The 23,028-nt window shown below is 32.1% G+C and overlaps 1 protein-coding gene across 1 annotated transcript; it reads right to left on the bottom strand.

Moving 5' to 3' along the window:
- Nucleotides 1–1,952: 1,952 nt before the first annotated feature.
- LOC121122531 (uncharacterized) lies at nucleotides 1,953–21,148 on the bottom strand. Its single transcript, XM_040717551.2, has 3 exons — nucleotides 20,983–21,148; nucleotides 18,644–18,765; nucleotides 1,953–2,412 (listed from the first exon to the last, which is right to left on the bottom strand). Exons 1-3 carry the CDS (start codon nucleotides 21,117–21,119, stop codon nucleotides 2,105–2,107), a joined length of 567 nt encoding a protein of 188 aa, XP_040573485.1. The 5' UTR covers nucleotides 21,120–21,148; the 3' UTR covers nucleotides 1,953–2,104.
- Nucleotides 21,149–23,028: the final 1,880 nt, after the last annotated feature.

Here is a 23,028-nt window from a genome sequence, read left to right as displayed (position 1 = left end):
AAAATAGTTTAACAAGTGAAGTTAATGGAAGAATAATCATATTGTTTAGGGGATGAGACAAACTGATATGGGTCTACCAAAGAAACCCTTAAGGAAAGACGTAATTATAAATATAGTCATGCTGAGATTAACTTCATATACAATAAGAATTCACTTAATTAATTCTAAGTGTCAATCCACAATTTATGTTATTAAGATACATATAATTAAATAATTTATTAGTCGATTTTGCTGGGAGAGATATCAAAAATACTTTGAATTTATAATCAGACAAGAGAGTACAGACATATTATAGGTATCATATTATTATTGATTTGTTATGTTGTTATACACCTACTCTCAAGCTTCCAAAAAGATAAATTCTCGCTTCTTGCTCTAGATTAAGTTTTTAATAAGGTTTAATATAGTCCAGACTTATTTTATCGACCATGAAATACACAATTAATAATAATACAGTTAAACCTGGTTTATTGGTTACCTTTTATAAGCGTGTCACCGCACTAAACGGTCATATCCACTTTTCAAATTTAAAATTGTTTCAAAATAGAAAACTTGAATTCAGAGATCACTTGCACTAAGCATTCGCTTTTTTCAGTTTCCTTTAATCGACCGCTTGGTACTGGTTTCACTGTTTAATACTGTTTAAAGTTTATATGATATCTTCTTAACTCTAACCATGGAACCAGAGATATTTCTTGGTATCGATGCTTTTACTAGCAAAAACACTTAACTTAATCTTTTTACAAATTTGGGAATATATCTTTTACTAAATCCGATCCAATAGAATGATTTAATTCTTTCTAATCATGATGTTTTAGCTTTTTTATATAAATTTTTTTGACATATGCTAAATATCCTTAATAAAAATATGATCTCCATTGGCCTCAATAATCACCTCCAGGCGAGGTTGGAAAGTCTTACAAACTTTAGAAATATAGTTCTTTTCAATTTTCTCAATCGTTTGTTGACAAATAACTTTTACTATTAGGTATTCCGAAGCCTCTGGGCTATATTATAGGGAGTAGTTCAATTTGTTGAGGCCGGGGCTCTATGGAGGCCAAATTTCTTTCACTCATTTATTTTTATTTTTTTGCATTCCCTCTTGAACAATATTACGAGTATAAGAACTATGATAAAGGCCAACTATAATCTTTAGACTACTATGTAATTTTGTAGATGTAACGGATAACATTTTTCTCTGAGATCCCCAAGTAGTCGACTGTTGTTAATTGGCATTAACATGACATTTTGCACTACCATGTCTAAAATTATAACTAATGGCAGATATTTCGTCCAAATATGTAACGATTTTCATTAGGGCTGCCCTTGACCTATTCATTTTGGTGATTTACGAATTGATCAATATCGAATGTTTTCTCATACGTTAATACGTAAACAAAGTTTATATGATGTTTAATAAAATTCAATATTCACCGGCCACGTTCGAAACGTAGTTTCCTCAGCGTTCGAGGAATGAAGGGCTTCTCTAAATATCTCAAAGACTTAAACACAGCAGCTGAAACATAATTGTAGACAATGGCAAAGCACACGGACTTATCCCGGGCAAGTTCAACCATTGGCATTCCTCCTAGATTTTCTTTATATGTTTTTATGTGGTCTAAGGATCGGTCGTTTTGAGCAAGGACGCGCTTTAATTCTTTACCCATTGTTAAGCGTTTCTGGTCATGGTAAACCTTAAAACGGACGATCCCTAGCGGTTCAATGATGTCGGCGTATATCAAAGTAGCAACTTGTAATGTTTTATCTTTTTTTGTAAGTGAGCTACAAATATGCTTAATGTCTTCTTTTAAAGCTATATAGACTGCTTCAATTTTTTATTCAAACAACAATCACATAGAAGATATTTAATCCCTTTAAAGTGCAATGAAATAAGTATTAAAATACTTTTGTAACACCCAATGTAATCTTCATTTATTTAACAAAAATATATAATAAGTGGCTCTTGATTTTAAGAAATCATTTTATTGATTCATAAATAACATAAACATGTCTCTAATTAATTGAGTAGACCTATATAAAAAAAAGGTGTGTACTTAATTTATATATAATATAAATTATTATATTCTAGATATTTGAGTATTTGTTAGTGAGAACAGGAAATGCGATCTCTTTCTTGCTTCATTGCCTCCACTTGCCTGGTCCTTGTTTTATCTACTCTATCAAAAAGAATCCAGAAATTAGGCACCTCTTCGAAGGAAATTTTCAGTCCACCGTCGTATCCTACAAGGATTGCCCAAAATTTCCCTTCCCTAAGATCGTATAAGTACTCCAAATGATTTCGAATGTCTTGTCTTAGTTTGTGTGTTAGTTCACGAGTGCTTATATAATTGCCATGTGTGTCCTCGTTGTGGAAAAAGAAGATTTCTTGCGATAATTTTTCACCAAGGAGAACTAAATGATAAAAAAGAGATAGTTATTCAATCAATGAAAAGTATAGTTAAGCTCTAATGGCGGGGGGACATAATGTTCAGAGTCAGTCAAAAACTAGACTCAGGGCCCCTGCTAAAAATATGATTGGGTTTTTTTCAATTTCTCCCAAATCAATAAAAGACCTTTTTCATAAATAATTTGTTTCATTTTTAAGGGAGTGACGTTTTTAATATAAATTAATTTTTATTTTATTTTTTACCTTTTTGTGTACTTTTTCCTAATTTGATATTTAGTTTAATAATTTAAAAAAAAAAAGAGTAAACTATATTCGTAAAGCAAAGTTTATCTGTATAAATGAATGATAGTGCTCCCACATGTATATCATATACCAATACAGTATAAAGAAAAAACATGAGAATATAATATCCAGCACTGTATAAAATGAATTAAATTTCGTAGGGGACTGGTTCAACTCGTATCAATAAAGGAAGTAGGTTCTAAATATAAAATTTAAAAAAATGAATATGACTTTAAATGAGGCTTAGCAAAGAGCTAAAGCTCATCAAATTATATTAAACTTTTTTTCTCAAGCTGTTATTATTATTCTTTTATTCTTGAGGAGAGAACGTCTAAGTATTGAGTGAGTAGCTATGTGTGAGTGTGCTCATGAAAAAAGAAGAGTAACAAGCATTTGTTGGGATATTGTTTATATATTATTTAAGCAAAATTTCTATCCGATCAATGTCAGGTACTACTCGATTTCGACAAACTGCACCAATTTAAAATTCTAGCATGACAACAGATCTTTTTACATAAATTTAAGTCCTTTAGTCTGCCGTGGCCCAGGCACGGAGGCACACAATAATAGCCGTTGGGTGTTCTTATTTGGGGTATATATAAAATATTTTGTATTTTTTCTTATACAATTTTGTCAGTTAAATTTAATGAGCAAACTTTCAAAAACATAGATCTCAGTGTTGCCAAAAATGTTGAGATCTAAACTTGTTCCGGAAAAAAACTCCCTACCCTCTATGTTTTTGTGTAATCATTTTTGAGTGTATCTTAGGACTGCATAGGAAACTTAATCTAAAAAATATCAGCTCAATGGAAATTTCTAGGGGTAACTCCTTTTAGTAAGCCAGCCTTATTAATCAGTTGTTAAAGTGAATGAGGACGTCGTGTATTAAACCACTCTTATTTACGGCTACAAAGTAGGAACCCAAAACTTGTATTAGCATGACTAAAAGTACAAAGTAAAAAAACAAAAACTCAAAACCAATTTGTAATATGCCTAACTATTATATTTAGCTATATTTTTTATTTAATATATCCTCCTCCAGAGTCAATAACAGCCTCGACAAGCCGGCAAACCGATTGGCAACTCTTGATCATGAATGCCGTATCGATGATGTACTACGCTGTCATGATGGCGGATCATCCAGCTTCTCTGCCGTACCCCTGAGAAAGACTAATCGAATCCAGGTTCAGCACCACTGTTTTATAGCTTTGGTTTTTATATATTTAAGATAAAATTAATTGGGTGGTCTGAAAAGTATCTGACCTCAACATGAAGATGGTATCACTCGTAAATAAAAGCTAGTCACATCTATCTAGCATCTGTTGACAGTTACTCAACCAAGTTTCAGCCATTTTGGACACGCAGTTGTATGTAACAGTGGCTTGAGTGAGTTGATGTGCGTGTTTTTGTGTAAATGGATAAAATCAAGTATGTCATCAATATCATTAAATATTTTTCGTCAAAGATGTAACGTTTTACAGTATTCTCGAGTACGAAAAGTTTCCCTTTCTACATTCAAACGATAGCGATTATGTATTATTATTGGTTTTTGGTTAAAGTTTTTGTAGCTTGGACTTGTATAAGTTTTAAAAAAAGGGTGAGCTATGTAAAACCAGACTTTTTACATCACTATTTATAATTTTTCAAATGGATTTAGAACAAAATAAATGTATATTATACATAGTAATATATAAATCATGCAACGGTGAAATTTTGATATTTTATTTATTTCTCATCTTAATGTTGTATAACTTTTATATTTTTTGAAAGATAGATTGTTGATTTTTTTGTATCATCATCCAAAATGATTGATCATATCCATATCAAAAAATATAATTTATTATTATTTATTAATATCTTTAACTTTATTACCATGATGAGGACTAATTCCATAAAATATTTATTACAATATAATTCCATGAATAATATCTAGAGTTGTATAATATATGACGGTATAGAAGAATAGAAGAAACCGAAAAATGGGATGGTAACTCTCGCGATTGAAAGAGTGTTTTGAAGAAAAGCAAAAGAGTTGGCATGACGTTTTATTACATTAGCTGCGGGTAGCTATGATAGGAAGGCAATAGACACAAATCCCATCCGTATCTAGTAATGACATAGACTACAATTACTCCAATGTCCAATCTCAATTCTAATCTGAGTCCAACAAGGATTTACATTTGTACGGGGTGGTTCATTGAAATATGAACACTGACTAATTCAATAATAAATTAAGGTTGAGTGATTTGAACTAATTCATATTTCGATATATTAAAGCATAAGCAATTAGTTAGAAAACAAAACAAACCTGAGCTTTCTAGCTTACGTACAAGTGGAGAAAATGATACTTGAACGTGATTAGCGAATTTCCATTCACGAATTCCTAGCAGTTAGGTGTCTCCAGGACACCTGTCTACGACGACAGCAACTCCAAAACGTTAGAGAGGAAGAAGGGGTATGTTAAAAAGGCCAAACTCTACAGCCCTGGCCAATCCCTTCAAGTCCATGAGGATCAATGCAAGAGATCTCGTGGTTTCACACCAGAACGTCCAGAGAAATATCAAAAAAGTGAGTTAAAAGCTTTTGTGAGGTTGGAGAGGCCACTTTTGACACCAGCAATGAAAGAAATCTATCTCCTCCGTTGCAAGACTCATTTGACTTCTTTTGAACTATTTTTTGACACTTTTGCCCCCCCCCCTAAAACCATGATGCCAACCATTCGACTACACATTTTGTATCCTTGTGGAGGGGAAGTTCTGTAGTGTATCTCATCAAAGCCACTGTCAGCCAGCACTGAGACGCCATGACAGAGAACTACATCTGCAGTGGATGCCAGGCCTTTCTCCGAATGGAAGCCATGATTGCCACTACGGGCGGCTCCATCAATGATTAAAAGAGCTAAGACAGACACTTATTTAAAGTATTAATTTTGATGAAATTGAGTGAGTAACTACATGTGAGTGTGCTCATGAAAAACGGAGGGTAATACCAAGGATTTGTTGGCAGTGTCTATATTGTAAAAACAAAATGTGCATATTCGTCAGTTTAAATACCTCTGGGTAATGCCGGGTACTACGGCAAGTATATGATACAATTGTAAGGATTGTCCACTATAGCTCACCACCTCATATTAAACAAGAAAAGAAAAGAGAAGTATATACAGAAATATCTATGGACACAATTGAAAATAAAGTACTCTGCGGGTATGCCAAAAGAAAAGAAACCAAAAAATAACGTGATCCCCCTGACAATTTAAAGAATATTTTGGAGAAGAGCAGCTTAGCCAAGGTGTTGTTTATATCCGGATTTTATTATATTCCCTAGGGATATATTAGTCCCACGATTTAGAAGTCACGTCCTTAATCTTAAGAACGCGTACGAATCGGACTCTAATGTCGTCCCATAGAAGAATCTTTAATAATTGACGTTATCTTATATATCAGACCCTGACGTCATTCTCAATTCATCCTTACCAATATAATAAAGACTTTAGCTGTTCAGTCCCACTTATTGGTCCTTTTAGAGGGTAAAATCGAGCCCTCGTGACGTTATTGAAGGTGTTTTTCCTTTTTTTAAATTATTATATTATATAATAGAGTAAATTATTTAACTAAGTAAAGATAAATGTTCATATTGTATTATATTATAATGAAAGCAGGGATATTATTTGCATGATATGTGCAATTTTCTTAGTAAACATATCAAATCTTATTTAGCTTGATAAGCAATATAAATTTTTAGATTAAACTCCAAGGACTAACACTTTAGGACCGGTCCGAAGGACCAATAGTCGTAAGAACCGATGGGACTAGTCTTGAGTGTAGTGTATTTAGAAACTGCAAAGGATTTTCTTTCCTTCCCTTCTTCCCCTCCTATTCTTTTTATTATTTGGTATGTGTTATTTTTATAAAGTACTACGTCATATAGTTTTAATATAAATAGTCGGATATATTTTATGTGATCAGAGTAGTGTATTATGTACCAGAATATAATATGCATTTGTTCCTTGTAAATCGACCTTTGTGTTATTCCTCCACGTTACTCATCTTTCTCTCGGTCGTCCTGGATTCCTGTTGATTAATTTAGATTGTGTCTTTGTAATGTACTCGTGTTTCCTTCCCCCTTGTTCTCTTACTTCTCTTATTTTCTTTTATGTATATATATGTGTAAAGTACAGTCTTTTACCACGTTTTAAGTATAAATAGTCGTGTACTTTATGTATATATCAGAGTAGGTTATTGTATTAATAAGAATATAATTGTTCCTATTAGACAACCTTTGTTTTATTCATCTATATCTTTCCTCTCCTCATTTCTCTCGGTCATCCTGGATTCCTTGGTTGAAATAGTTTGTGTCTCCTCAACTTTGTCAAGACACAACAGTCTTACATACCTTGCCAAGACACAACACTAAGACTGGACTGGACTGAATAAAGAAGGACCGACACAACACAATGCGACATATTCGATGCTACATTCACACGTCTCCAATATTTCCTTAATACGACTATATTGTTTTTTTAGATCAAAAACACCTTCGATGTTTTATGCACAAGTCTGCAGCAGTTCATCAATAAAAATTACATTTTTTATTTCTTAGATCAAAAAATGGTTTATGATATACATCAGGGTGCACTATGTACAGTGCACGCCGTGACTTACTTCCATGCAGACGACAAATAAACTTTGCTTTATTAATATAGATAATTAAAAATGATTCCATTTAGAAGTCGCTCTAAATTTGGGACGTTTTTTAAGGAACGATAACAAAGAGATGGCATGTGGGATAAGAGCGATTTTAAGTCCCATATTCTGGACCGATAAATCCCTAGTATTTCGTATCTATGTGTTGATGCAAAAATGAAAATTAGATTATCCATATAATTCATATATTTTATTATTTAAAAAAATAAATGAAACAATTATATTTGTTTAATAAATTAAACAATGAAACCACGACTGTGGTACTTGGATTTGGCCTTCAATACAAAGATAAAATTTATAAATACTACATCATTAAAATTTAACCATGTAATAAACTCATTTTTTGTCAAACATGATTTAAATGAAATTAATTGATGATTTGTGCGTATTTCTCCGTATATAATTCAGTCCTAATTGATCTAAAAAAAATATGTATGTACTTATTTAAAACGATTTTGAAATTATATTTGCTTATGTGGAGTTCATACATCTATATGTTTTTTAAAAGATGTGGTTTTGTACAAATTGTAAATTGTATAAGTAAATTGCACAAGCTGCGAACAAAGTACCAGATAAATAATTTTAAATGAAGAAGCTACAAAATTTCTGATGAGGATAATGCAAAAATTAAATATTCCTTTAGTAAAAATGACTTAGATATAAGTATTCTGTGGCACATTATAAAGTCCAAATGTCCATATTTATAGTATATGTAAACACATAATAACCAAAGCTATAAAACAGTGGTTCTTGATCTGGGTTAAATTAGTATGTCATAGAGGTTCGACTGAGGTCGAAACACATATTCAACTCATATAATTTGTAATGACATGCTCTACTAAGCCAATTTAGAATGGTTTTGTGAATGTTTTATGAAACTGGAGGGGAGCAATACCTCAAATAAAGTTAAGAACTACTACTATAAAACAACGAACAAAAACGCAGCCGTTAACTTGAGGATAATTCCTTGACAACGAGGAAAAATTTCTCTCGCAACCTTAATTCTTTCATCAGTGAAGTGAAGCTGACCTCAAGCGATTTCTACGTAATTCATTCTTTATCTGACATATTTATAAATATATGTGTGCACGAGGTAAAAGCATGGAATTTTTAATAACAAGAAATAGGGTAAACTTTTACAAGAATGAAAAGGCATAGTACAAGCTCTCTTTTCGACTACAGCCCAAATGGCATATTCAAGATAGGAACATTCCTCGGAGAAAGGTGGCCAATCCCACCCTTTTTTAACTATTACCAAGTCAACAATTTCTGGCCTTTCTTGAACTGGTTGGCATTACTTTCTGTTGAAAACAGTTGTAGATGTCGTGGTACGTAAGAAGCCTTCCCCAAATCCTTCAACATACCTCCTTACAGTCCAATCACTAACGTAGATCCTTGACATGCTGCCTTATCGTCTAGTCCAGACTTGTAGTGATGGCAGTGTTCACGTCCTCCATGATCTTGGTTTTCTGGCGTCTACCACTGCCAGAGGATCTCTTAAGGTCTTGACCAGAAGCTTCCATTCTTTTAACCTTGACAACTAAACTCCCGGAGCACCCTAAGATCTTAATAATCAATTCAGACACCCTGTGCCTTTTCGCTTCCATACTGACAACAGTTGATTTTTAAAAGTTTTATTATTATTGTTTATTAACCGGAAAGTCCTTACTTTTAATAACGAAACATAGTATTTTGAAATATTCACCCTAAAGTAATCCAGATTGATTTAAAGTCAAGTCCACGATTTTATCTCGTACATTGTACGAGGTAAAAATTGTTTATTAGACTTTATATTCGTTTTATATTATTTTTAGTATTCTTACCTAATATGTATTGCTTCTACTAATTATAATATTTTAAAAGTCGACCCTTATACCGGGTGGTTCATTGAAATCTAGACGCTTACTAATTCAATAACAAATTAAGGTTGAGAGCTTGTAATTAATTCATATTCCGATATATAAAGCATAAATAATTGGTTACTAGACAAAGCAAACTTGAAGTCTCTGACGCTGGACCCCCCCCCCGGATGAACTTCTCCAAGCAGTTGGGTGTTTCCAGGACCACCGTCTACGCCGTCAGCTAGTCCAAAATGTTGGAGAGGAAGAAGCGATCTATCAAAGAGGCCAAACTAGATCTAGAGAAGTTAAAGAATACATCCTGGGACAATTCCTTCAAGTCAATGAGGGTCCATGCACGAAATCTCGGAATTTCACACTAGACTGGCCACGGAGCTATCAAAAAAGTGTTTGGAAAGACCCTTGTGAGAGTGGAGAGGCCATTTTTGACACCAGCATTGAAAGAAACTTATCTCCTTTGTTGCATTATTCTTTTGAATTATCTCAAGAAGTCCCAAACCAAACGAGTCATCATCTTCAGAAACGAGAAGACTTTGACCCTCGAGACCGTGAAAAAACAGCTAAAATGACAGGTACTTAAGCTTGGGAGATATTAATCAATCAATGAGAACACTTAGTACCACAAAATACCCTGCATGGGGCTTTGTGTCCTCTGACGGCAAGGCACAGTCAGGTGCAAGCTTCTGGGATCCGACTATGTGACTACATTGGTGGAAAACATTTTGCCATGGGTGCAGGCAAACTATCCTGATAGAAATATAATTTTCCAGCAGGATGGTGCACCTGAGCACACCACAAAAAAAGGGGAAGGAATGGTTTGCCAACAATATACCTTTCTGGCTCAAACACTTTTGGCACCCCTACAGCTCTGGTGCCAATCCCCCTCAACTACACTTTTTGGTTTCATATCAAGGGAAGGCCGGCAGAGTTTGTCATCCAAACACCGATGCCCTCAAAGGCCCTGTCAGCCAGCACTGAGAAACCATGACAGATGACTACATCCGCATAGGGAGCCAGGCCTTTTGTAGCTGCCCTTAGTGGCAACTATGGTTTTTAGGCGGCGGTGAAAGGCCTGGTACCCTCTGCAGATGAAGTCCACTGTCATGGCGTGTCGGTGCTGGCTGACAGTGGCTTTGAGGGCATTGGGGTTTGGATGAGTTCATACGCACATCTATTTATAGTATTAATTTTGTTTAAATTCGCAAGAAATTCCTATTTTTCATATTTCAATGGACTACCCGGTGAGATTTAACTATCATCGCTGGTAAAAAATTAAATTATGAATTCATAAATATTATGTAGTTAGTTATAGAGTAATATTCATAATACCTTTAACAACCCGAACAAAATGTAGTTGCGAAGGCAACTGTAATTGTGCTAAATATTGAGGTTGTTGTCTTGGCTTCGCCAATTGGTTTATGCTAACGTAATTAAACAAATCAAATGAAATATTAGCATAAATTAGTATTTGGTAATTTAAATGACTGATGTGTTAATTAAATTAGACATTTTAATATGAAAAAATTGGAACTTGTAGAATTTGGTTATATAAGTTTTGCAAAAAAAAAAAAATCTTTCTTATGTAAGATATATTTTTTGATGATCTTTATTCATATTAGACGTGTTTGTTAACCTTATTAGAATAAAGGACAAAATATGTATACAGTGAGTTAACAAAAAAAACAATTTTAACCAAAATGAGACCATATAAATATACTATTCAATTTTTTTGGTCAATTATGAGCTGAGATATCCAAGAATAAACTAAATCTTCATTTTATTTATATTATGATACTTAATTTAAGTTATAGGCCACTTTTTTTCAAAAACTTTATTAACGAACGATTTTTTTTAATCGGACGAGAAATGTTATCGCAAGAAGATTCAAGGCATAGGGCATCAACTCTTCTTCGTGGAGATCACATTCCAAAGAGATGGCTAGGCTGACGGGAAGGGAATTGGTCGTAAGACATGGCTTTCTGGAACAAGACAATGTGGGCACAATACAATCTGGATGTTAATCCCCTCAACTTTTCTTTCTGCCCACACATCGAGAGGAGGGCCTGTAGCATACCTCACCCAAATATTGAAGACATGAAAGCCTTTGTGGGTGAGGAGTGGACTGCCATGGCCCCGAACTACATTCCTAATACTTGCAGTTCTTTTTGCAAGAGGCTTATCTTTTAGGCAAATGGATGCCGAATAGAATAAATCAATTTGACATTGATTATGTATCAGAAATAAATTAATACAGATTTTAGTTAAATTTATAATTAAAGGATCGTAGGCTATTTTCTTTTTTCTTTCTAAATGTGTAAGTTTCAAGTTTCCACCCGGTATATACATTTCATGTTGCTATAATACTATGTAATTATGTACTAGACAATGACAAACACATCTTAATACATTCGCATTCTACATTAGATCAAATTCCCTTCTTTAAACATTTTTTTTATCTTTCCAATTTATTTATTTATTGGGTGGTTGTCATTATTTCAACATTTAATCATTGTAATTCGTCACAAATAGTTAGGTATTATATTTTTAACGTTGGTGTGGTATGAATCATAATCAAATGAAATTTTTTCCGAGAAAGTGTCCGTTCAGCCAAATTGCATTTAGGTGAGTAGATTTCGGTAACGTGCCCGCGACAGCTTAATTCAGTCAAAAGCCTCTTTCAAATATATAATATATTAATCATTAGTGAGAGATCCCACAGTTACACAAATCTTCCCATATCCGCCAATGGTTGCATTTAAACAACCAAGAATTCTCAAAGCTATGATCTGTAAGGTCAGAGTTCTGGAACTTTTAAGTGACAGACCTACCAAGTTAAATGTGGGGCTCAAAAATGTCAAAAGGACAAGTGCAATTGCCGCCCATTTCTGGATATTAACAAAAGAAGTTAAATCAAATGGTGTTGTACATATTAGTCATTTTGTTGACTGTGAGACGACTGGAGTAGTCTATTGTATTACTTGCTCAAAGCCCAACCGTGGAGCCCAATATGAAGGCCAAACAGAAAGAAGATTGAAAGACAGAGTGAGAGAACATGTGGATTACATCAAGAGAGGAGAAGAAGCTACAAAACTACATTTCACCAATGCCCACAAGATGCATTATATGAAAGTGAAAATCATTGAAAAGGTAACCCCTACCCCTAATACAGAAGGGATGATATTTGCCAGAGAGCAGGGCTAAATTGGAAATCGTCAGGAAACTACTACTACAGATTACTTTTTTTTTTTTTTAAAAGACGTTTACCTTTTTTGAACTGTTAAAAAAAAAAAGAGTCATATATTTGCTGGTTCTGTGTACTCTACATAATTGCCAGATTGCCAATTTGTGTTTTTATGTGTGATCAGGTACGATTGACAAGGTTCTCAAGAAGGAGTGAAATATATTTTTGTATACTGAAAAAATTGTGGTTTTTTTTGATAGATTAAAGATTATTTTTGTAGTAAGACAACCAACAATTCTCCTAGTTGGATTGTCTTACTACAAAAATCGTTTTTAATCTATTAATTTCTAACTATGTAGTATTTCAACGTATCGATGTTTTATTGCAACTGAAAATGTATATTACTTCACCAACAAAGGCTTAACTATAATAATTTGTTGATAGAAATAGGCAATAATTCATCGAAGAATACAAAAAAAAAATTCTTTTATTTCTTTGATAACTTTATTTTTAATTTAACAAAATTTTAATCATGCCACGAATTTCAAAACCATTGATGTAGAAAATTTGAAACATTGTTTGAATTGAATTTATGACTATTGAGCTTTACCTTGGAAGGGATTAATACGTAAATATTTTTTTCAACGAAGGAAAGGGGGAAAATGTTGTATGATTACTTGGATAAACCTTCATTAGGATTGATTATAAGGCATATATTTAAAATTATTACTATTCAAATAATAAGGGTCTTTCATTATTATTTATTCAAATCCTTTCACAAGCACATTTTTATTCATGAATAGTAGTATAATAGATTTGAAGATTTATTTCAATTTTTTTTTTTTTTTTTTTTTTTTGCAGAGTAATTCATGTATAATTAAGGATGAAAGGAAAATAATCAAAAAGGAACGGATCCTTGTTGTTTCCAAGGAGCAGGATCTTTTAATAATATTATTTAACTTTCGCCAAACATTCAAAATGAGGAAAATAAACATAGTTGTATCTACATATATTAATAAAGTAAAGTTCGACTGTACATCTGTCTGAACGTATGACTATATGATGACAAGTAATCAGCGTTGTAAATCATGTATATTTTGTAGCTGTTTTTTTTTTTTTTTTTGAGTTGGTAATCTTATTTTCATTTATTAATTTGGGATTTTTTGACTATTTCAATACAAACTCTGGAAGTTTAATCCTCAGTATAAAGATCAATTGCCCACAAATTATTACTCATAGATACAGAATGATCATGTAATTTTAATAGATCAAATTAAAATCCATACCATATCAATCAATCCATAGTTGATAATTAGAATGCAACTAGTACACAACATATATCAGGGGCGTCAACAAAGGGTGAGTTGGAGGGGCTGTAGCTCCCCCCCCCCAAAAAAAAAGAATTTTGTTTTTTACAAAAAAATTTAAATTTTAAAGTTTTTCCCAAAAATTCCATTTTCTATGAGCAGCTGTGCATTTTTGAATTTTATTTTCAAAAATTTAATCTTTGAAATTTAATTTTTAAGTTTTTTGTGAGTAGCTGTGCATTTTTGAATTTTATTTTCAAAAAATGTTATCTTTCAAATTTAATTTTTAAATTTTTTATGAGCAGCTGTGCATTTTTTAATTTTGTTTTCAAAAAATTTTATCTTTCAAATTTAATTTTTAAATTTTTTCCCAAAAATTTAATGTTTTATGAGCAGCTGTGTATTTCTGAATTTTATTTTCAAAAAATTTTATCTTTGAAATTTTATTTCGAAATTGTTTCCCAAAAATTTTTATTTTCTCTTGATAACTATGGATTTTTTTTAAATTTCTCCTAAATTTTAGTATCTGAAATATAATTTATCATTTTTTTTTTTTTCAAAATTCTTAATTTTAAGATTATTTTTTCAAAAAAATTGTTATTTTTGGAAATAATAAATTGGAAAGGTAATGTGATAATAGCAGTCTGGGGGTAAATACAAAAGATAAATAGCAGTTGGTATGATTGACTTATTTGGATAACTACCGAGTGATTGAGGCCTTTTTCTGTTATTTTTGAAGGAAAGTTTGCGTGCTAAAATAAAGGTAACGACGTGCTGAATTATTGTTGTGTTCTTTCAAAAAGCTTATTGTGCTTTGCTGGTATAAGATAAATTCCTCATCTATTCATGAATTCTTCATTAATATTGACCAAATCTTTTCATCATTTCATTTGAACGAATGAATTGACTCACTAACTATGTATTATGTAGGATCGTGAGGACAATAGATATCTAGATATTTTATATAACAATACGACTTTTCATGTGAAGAAATCCTTATAATCAATGGAATTAGAAAATAAATAATTTGAGCCATCATGAAGGACAACTAACCTTGAATCCTTCTCATTACATCATGATCATTTGATTCATAACATATATAAAAATACACGAATCAATGCAGAAAGAATCAAGGATTTCCAAAGCAGAGAATGACTACGATATTGTACACATTATCTCTTAATGTCTATGTCAATATCTTCTTCTTGCGTCATAAGAGTAATGATTTGATCGGATTTTAGTACTAACGAACAATAAGTTACATCTATTAATAGGATTCGTTATAGCTACATAAACATTTATGATATTTTCAATCGCATCATTCTTGTAATAGATGTGTTATGATTCTTTAAAAACTCTTTTCTGATATGACATATTTCCATTCAAACTAATAAATGTAACGGTTATAAAGCATGATAATTTACAAATCATGGGCCAAAAACGAAAGCGCTACAAGATAATGTTTGTTAAAAAATAAGAACTGATGCTAGGTAATTTTCCCTTAAACTATATGGCCTAAGAATATTTTGTCTAAGAGCCATTTAGCCTCAAGGATATTTCGCCTTGGCATATAAATAAATTTAATTAAATTAATCAAAATGGTTGTTATCTATTTGAAAAATGATGGAATCAGTCTACAAAATTTCAATTCATACACCAACAGATAAAATAGGTAATAAAATTAGTATAATAAGGAGAAAAAAATATAAGCAAAAAAGGCAACGATTCAAATAAAGGAAGTGCTAATCGTTAGTAATTATTATTAGATATGATGGATTATTCATAATAGAAAAGATTCAAGGATTAACGAACAAGTATAATTTCAATATTATTCCGACAGTAAATAAACATTTAATGCATTTTCTAAATCAAAATATGTAATATTTTGATTTAGAAAATTAAAAAGGAACATCAATTTCTACCAAAAATAGACAATAACGACGTATATCTCTCATTTATTTATATATTAAGGGGAAATATTCTTGAGGAAGAATGGCTTGGAAGGCTAGAGGGACTATATCCCCCACCCCCCTTACCACCCAATTAAAGAATTTTTGTACTTTACCAGAATTTATAAAAACAAGGTCATTCGGGCAATTTTTTTTCCCTATATTCTATATTCGATAAATACTCAAATTGTACACCAGGAAAGAAATACATTTTGTGCAAACTTAAAATACGACTGTTTCATGCAGTTGCCCACTTGAACCAAGTTTCTTATTTTGTAAAAATTATAAATTTAAAAAATGGAGTTATATATATCAGGTTTGAATTTAATTACAAAAATATAACATATCTATGTTATATAGCAATATCTTCTAGATCAGTGGTTCTCAAACTTTTTTGAACATTACGTATAACCGACAAAATTATATCTTTAATATGGCCTTTTTTTATTAAAAACATGTTTTTTTGTTTCGACAAATTTTAAAAGGTATTAGGAATTTTTACAACAAAATTTTAGTATGCAAGGGGGGCCTGTTTTTGTTGTTGTTTTTTTGGTCTTAATTTATTCGGTCTGTCCAACCATAACACCGGTCCTTAAGTATGGTAAATCCTTCATTTTAAATTATTCATCTCATTTTTTGGTTGCAACTTGTACAAGTTACTGCTTGGACAATATTGCAATTTGTACAAAACATATATATAACTGAATCATTAAAAAAGGAAAAACACCCTCAATAACGTCATGAGGGATATATATAACCTTCTTTAAGGACCAACAAATGGTACTGGACTTATATAAAGGCCGACACAACATTAATTGAATTCTCATTAACTCAATCCGCCAGTGATACGTAGGGGACCGGCATTAATAGTTTAGGCCTTCGCTATTGTAAAATCATTTTTGTAATAATGGTGAAAATTTTGATATTTTCTCAGATATTACGATAATAAGTTATAAAAATCTTACACCGGTTTTGGATTTTTAGGATATAACACTCATTTATACCTAAGAATGGCATATTATTACTTTCAATCCCCTGTATATTGAATAAGTCTAGCAAAATTCAATTTTTGTAAGTAATGCTGAGCTTTTATCAATAATAATAATACATCAATAAAAGTTGACAAGATGAATATTGTCTTAGTGATCATTGTAATAAATGAAAAGAAATTTGAGAAAAAGTTTCACATGCACCAACTGGAAAGTGAATATTGATAATATGAAGGTATCGATGTTAAATTATGTAATATGTAAAAGTTCATATTCACTTTTAATTTTTTTTATGAAAAATAAAAGTTTTTCCCAGTGGTGTATCCGATAAACAAAGATGGGATACGTGTAAAGAAAAAACTAAGTATAGTTATTAGAAAAGGAAAAATTGCTGATGCGTGTGCTCTTTCTTCTCTTTTGTTCATTATTTAATACCTCGTGTGTGTGTGTTGACAGTGGTGGGTAATTTTGCCTTAAAGCCATTTTGTATCAACGATATTTCGTCTTAATGATTAAATAAATTATATATGAGGTATTGTAAGTCATGTTTGGATAAAAGTGACAATACTGTTGGGTTAGAAATGTTTACATCAACACCCAGCAAACTCATTCCTATCGCGTCTCTCCTTGGTGTAACAGGGGGTCAATAGAGCTAATCACTATTAAGTAATTACTCATACGTGTATAAATTCTTCTAGTTATTTTATTTAGTGTGTGTGTGGTGATGATATTGTATGTTAAGGGTTCAGATTTATGAATGCACGGGGAAAAGCGAGGCAAGGTAGAGACTAGTTGCAGCGTAACGGCTTTTCCAACGTTGGCGCGAATCAACGAGGCTGCTGGGGCAGTAAGACTTTATATGAATCACTAAGATGATAATCAATATCGGAATAAATCCTACCTATATTCTTGCTAGACACGGAGTGGGATTTATGGTTATTTCCTTTCTCTCGCAGCTAATTGCAGCTAATCTAATATAACGTCAAGACAGCCTAGCTGCTCTCCACCAAAAAATTCTTCAAATTGTATATTTTATAACATATTGGCAAGTCATGTTTTATACAACTAAAGCAATACCCCCCATCAGTTCTGCATCTTTACTGTTTACTGCAAACCTATATTCTGTAAAGAGATTACCTATACATTAAGTTTATTTAGACAAAATCTCTAAATGAACAAAATTTAGCAAACTAAAAAATATATATAGTCCAAAAGGTGGTGTGACAGTCTGGAGCTTATTGTTTAAAAAATATCAAATGCTCAGAAGAATTTAGACAGAACTCTATGTGGGAAACATGCATACATGCTACTTTTTTAAAATAAATTATTATTCAGGGAGCTGTATTATTTTGCCACAAGACGTCGCCACTCTCTGTTGCTTTGTTTACAAACGAACATAATTAAACAAGGATCATGTCCCATCTTGTTTTGGGCGCAAGATGTTGTTCCTGTCAATTTAAAAGTTATATTTCGACATGGCCGCCCCTCAGATTCTATGTAAGGGCCAATATCCCCGCCCCCTCCCCCAGATTTCAAAACTTTTTTGTAGTTAAAGAATGGATGGTCCCATAGCTTAAGAAACCTATCTGCACCACTGTGCTTATAATTCATGCTCACGGGTACGGAGGAACTTTGTGGCATTGTTCTTCCTCCTCCACCCCTTTTATCCACTTTAAAAACATTCTGCTGCACAGGCATGCACCCAAAAGGTTTGATTTGTACTTTAAGTAGGCTACAATAAGTTACAATCAATAATCTTAAATTCTATACAATTAATGAAACCCTTAGATTTTGTATTTTTTTCAGAAAGGATTTTATTCAATTTAAAAAGTAAATTTGGACCATGTTGGTGAAGAAGTCAACCCCTTAGTTCCTACTCTTCCACTAGACATAGTTACAAATTATGGGGATGAATGTTCCCAGAACAAATATATCATTGTACTTTATGTTATAGGATTATATTTACCTAAATTCATATTTCGGACCGCCATTTCACATCGATATCCATAGCTGGAAGACTTACGGACCTCATGCAGTTCACTGTCCTTTCCAGATACAATAAGAAGTCTTCGTTTATTCGACCAACCTCTTAAAAATGTATAAAATTAGATCATTAAGTATAACACTAAGTATGATACATAATTCAGCAGCCCTCAAACCAATTTGAGATATTCTCATCCCCTTTTTTTACCAGGAAGTTACCATTTTGAGAAATACTAATGTCTTAAATCATGAATTATTTACTTCACATAAAAATTAACCGACTATTTTATAAGATTTTTGATTTTTTTTTTTTTTTAGAGGAATCTAGTGGGAGGAATCTTTTATTGTGTGCTATATATGTATGTGATAGTTCAGACTTGGTCCGAGACAAATTTCTTTTTTGGTTCGGTCTTAAGTGATCTTTCTTGACTAACCGAGCTTAACCAATATTGCAGTCTAGATTGCGGTGTCAACTGTGAACCGAAATTTAATTGTTTTTAAATAATGGACGATGTTTTTCCCTCCCAATGATACGAAAAAAAAAAAAAAAAAAAAAAAAAAAATTATGTATATAACAGTTAATTTGAAATTATTAAAAAAATGCCTCCTCTCACTTTTTTTTTTAGACAAAATGTAATTTTGACACCAACATTATTAATTTACTCCCCTTGCCCCCTCCACCACTTGGAAATACATTCTGGTACTCTTGTATGGATCAGTTTCGTCTTTCGGGGCAAATTAACAAACAGGGAAACTGATCAACCTGAATTTTGACAAGTAAATACTTGAACGCGTCCTTCATAACATAGCAACAAGCTTTTTGAAATAATAATAAAGTTTTATTTATTCACCTTTTTATTATTTCTGTACTACAGATCCCAAAGTTTTATTAAACTAAGAATGAAACAGTGTGCGGATTATAAATCTAGTAAACCCTCTTTTGTACATTCGAATAACCTCAGGGAGGGCTTTATTGAAATAAACATCAATTTTGGCCACGAAAAAGAGCTGTGAACATTACAAGCAACTTTTGTTTCTATCAATTATTGATTTGAGGGTCTTATGTTCTGAAAATGAGCCAATAAAAATGGCTCCAAGCAAGGTCGTGTTAACTCTGCCAGTTTGCTATAAATTTCAAAAGCATATTTATACATGGTTTTTTTTTTGCTCAGGAAGATTGATAAATACTTTTTCAATTTTTTCAACGGTTGGACTGTCATGCAAATGTACATGAAAGCGACACTGTGGTATAGCTAATACCATTAAGTAGTAGCATTTGAGTCTATTTAGCATTTGTTGGAGGCAATTGTATTATTAATTTTTCCTTTTGCCTGACACCCTGATCAGCGTAATATCTTTGACAAAAGAAGAAAAGTGAACCCGGAGCGTAGAACTTTTGAAGAAAAATAAAAAAATTTCTTATATCGCATCAGATTAAACTGCATTCGGCCCCCAAACCAAAATGAGTTTGACAACCCTGGTTTCGAACCTTTATATGATTTAAGAGACATATATTGCAGTTTGGAGTATATCCAAAGGATTAATAATAGGGATGTACCGATATCAAAATTTCAGCCAATTCCGATACCGACTCCTTATTAATATTATGTATAAAAGGATTACATCCACAAATAAAAAAAATGATTTACTTTTTTTTAATGCCTTACTTTTTATTAATCAGGGGTTGACAAAAAAAAAAATAAATATAATAATCATAATTATGATTATAATTAGATGTAAAAGTTTGAAATTAAAATTATTCAGAGTGACTTCCTTTCCATGCTCAGGGGTCAATTTATTCCTGATTAGCTCAGATATATTGCTCACACTACAAAATAGACTTTCATTGTCAATGGATGGATCTGAATTTTGTTATAGAGTTATATGTTAAAATAGAAATTAAAGAAAAATAATTTGATCCGGGTCCCTACATATAAGAGCCCCTAGTCATAAACTTAGGTTAGCTTATACTAATATCCTCACTTCCATGTATTGGCTAACCATTTCAAATAATACAATTATAATTTTGGTTTTGTTAATAATATATATAAATAAATAAGCTCAGACATCGGTGGAATTTGCATTATTGAGGGGGGGGGGTCAATTCCGATAGTTCAAAAAGGTCGATTCTTACCCCTCTTCCGATGCATCGGTACACCCCTAGTTAATAAAAATAATTTTTCGATAGAAAATGAGGGTATTTCGTCATTGGATAATAATGTCATCCACACCCAATTGCTAGAAAAATCATTTTAGCCTGCTTTTGTGTTGACGGACTACAACATGTCATAAATGATGGCTTACTAATATGTACATACATACCGATAGAATTGATATCGTCCCAAATATTCCTGGGCTGAGGGAGCACTCACAATTCCTTCAACACCAGAGGAAACAATCAAAGTAATCATGAATAGAAAACAGGCTATCATCATCACTGATGATGACGATCTTTCCATGCCAAGAAAAAAAATGTAACTTTTGATTCTTAAATATTTTTGAAGTATTATTTTTTTAAAAAGTCACAAGGATGACATCCAACTTACTGACTTTAAAAAAAAAATAATAATAATATTTTACTTCAATCGTTGAGTGTACCATCACCACCTGCGTGTAACTTTTTTTTTCAATACATATAGTACATCAAACATAAAAAACAAATCATTTCGCTAAAAAAAAAAGCGTGCCTTCAATTCAATTATTTTTTGAGTATTTTCATGAAAAGGGATGAAAATAATATAATAAATTTTGTATGCTTCATTTTTTTTTACTTTTTAGCCTTGCGCAACTAACGCGTTCTATGGAAGTTTTCACGGCCGTTGATGGGACGTAATGAGATCAAAGTGTAATTAGGTACGTTTAAATATTTTTTGTTAATAAAAAAATTGGAACTGCGAGAGAAAATGTATCCAGACCAAGGATAAAGGGGAAAGAGGGTACAAAATTATTGTACTTTTGAAAAAAAATAAGTAATTTATTAGGCGTCAAATTTACATATACTTCAAAATCGACCTCGAAACACCAAGCGGCCGAGGCATCAAAAACCACATTTTGGAGTAATAATTATAATGTTTTGTACAACATTCAATGTAGGTAATTATATATACGAATGAAGTAAACAGAAATCCATTATTTTTAAGTGAATTTACTTTAATTTATAATTTTTTTCCCGCAAAACAGTGTTTAATTGGAGTGTTTTTATTTATTTGGCTCAGTTTAATCTAATCTTAGGACCGGTACTATCATTTTTTGCTAACAGTCCTTGAAACTGTCGGTCCTCTGGGTCCAGTACTAGAACTGATTAAAAGAAGAAGATGAAAAAAGTTCAAATACGTCAACAAGTACCAAACAATAAAAGTTTTAGGACTGATCTGTACCGAAGTGAGACTGATCTGTACCGAAGTGAGACTGGACTGGATGGGATTGCAGACCAAAATAACGACTGAAACAACACGAGCCATAAAGATAGGGATGTTGAGTAAGAGTTTGCACTTTATTTGGTGAATTCGGAGTCAGGAGTCGGAAAATTTCTACCAAGTCCGACTACATAAATTATGAAACTTGAATGATAGCTCATTTATAAGTTTACTTCACAAATTTCAAACATGCTTTATAGTCTTTTTAATCACAATTGTCGAACAGCTTCTAAGGCTAAATTGTTGTCTTGGGTAGAGCATAGCCACTAGCCATGCTAGTTCTTGACTTAGTCTTGTGAATAGTCAAGGTCATCAGAGTAATGTTGCAATGAGAGCAATAATTTTTTTATCCTTTTAATTTGTTGTCCATCTTGTTAAATACATGATATTCAAAATATTTTCGATATAGCTTGTACAATTATTTACGATATTAACTGCCTAAAACTATATATATGTATTTATAGTCTCTAGACTTAAATGACTCAATAGTACTTATATAGACTATAAAATTGTGTGTTGGAGTACGTGACATTCAAGATAGTTAATCTCTTGGTCAACTTATTCATTTAAAAAATTTGTATTGAATAATAAATACGTAGATTTAATAGAAGTCTTAGCTATAGCTGTAAAAAATATGACTCGCCTATATGAAGAAAAAAATATAATATGAAGAATGCTTGTTTTTTTAAATTCACTACAATCAGCTGTGAGAGGAAGGAAATAAACATAAATCCAAGGTGGTGGATGATAAATGTGAGTCGCTCACAACTTTTATAATTTAACAGAAGTAAGTGGGCCTATTTTTATAACATAACAAATGTATGGAAAACGCTGGCTTATACTTGTGTTTTACTTTAAGATTCCAAGGAATCTAACTCAAAATATAAGATTTTCTACTCGCAGACTGGGCCTGGCACTATATAGAAGGGGAATTACATCTTATTTTCATACT

The sequence above is a fragment of the Lepeophtheirus salmonis genome, unplaced genomic scaffold (assembly GCF_016086655.4).
Source record: "Lepeophtheirus salmonis unplaced genomic scaffold, UVic_Lsal_1.4 unplaced_contig_3058_pilon, whole genome shotgun sequence".
Taxonomy (NCBI): Eukaryota; Metazoa; Arthropoda; class Copepoda; order Siphonostomatoida; family Caligidae; genus Lepeophtheirus; species Lepeophtheirus salmonis.
Note: the sequence above shows the minus strand (reverse complement) of the source record. Positions and strands in the feature narration are given on the sequence as shown.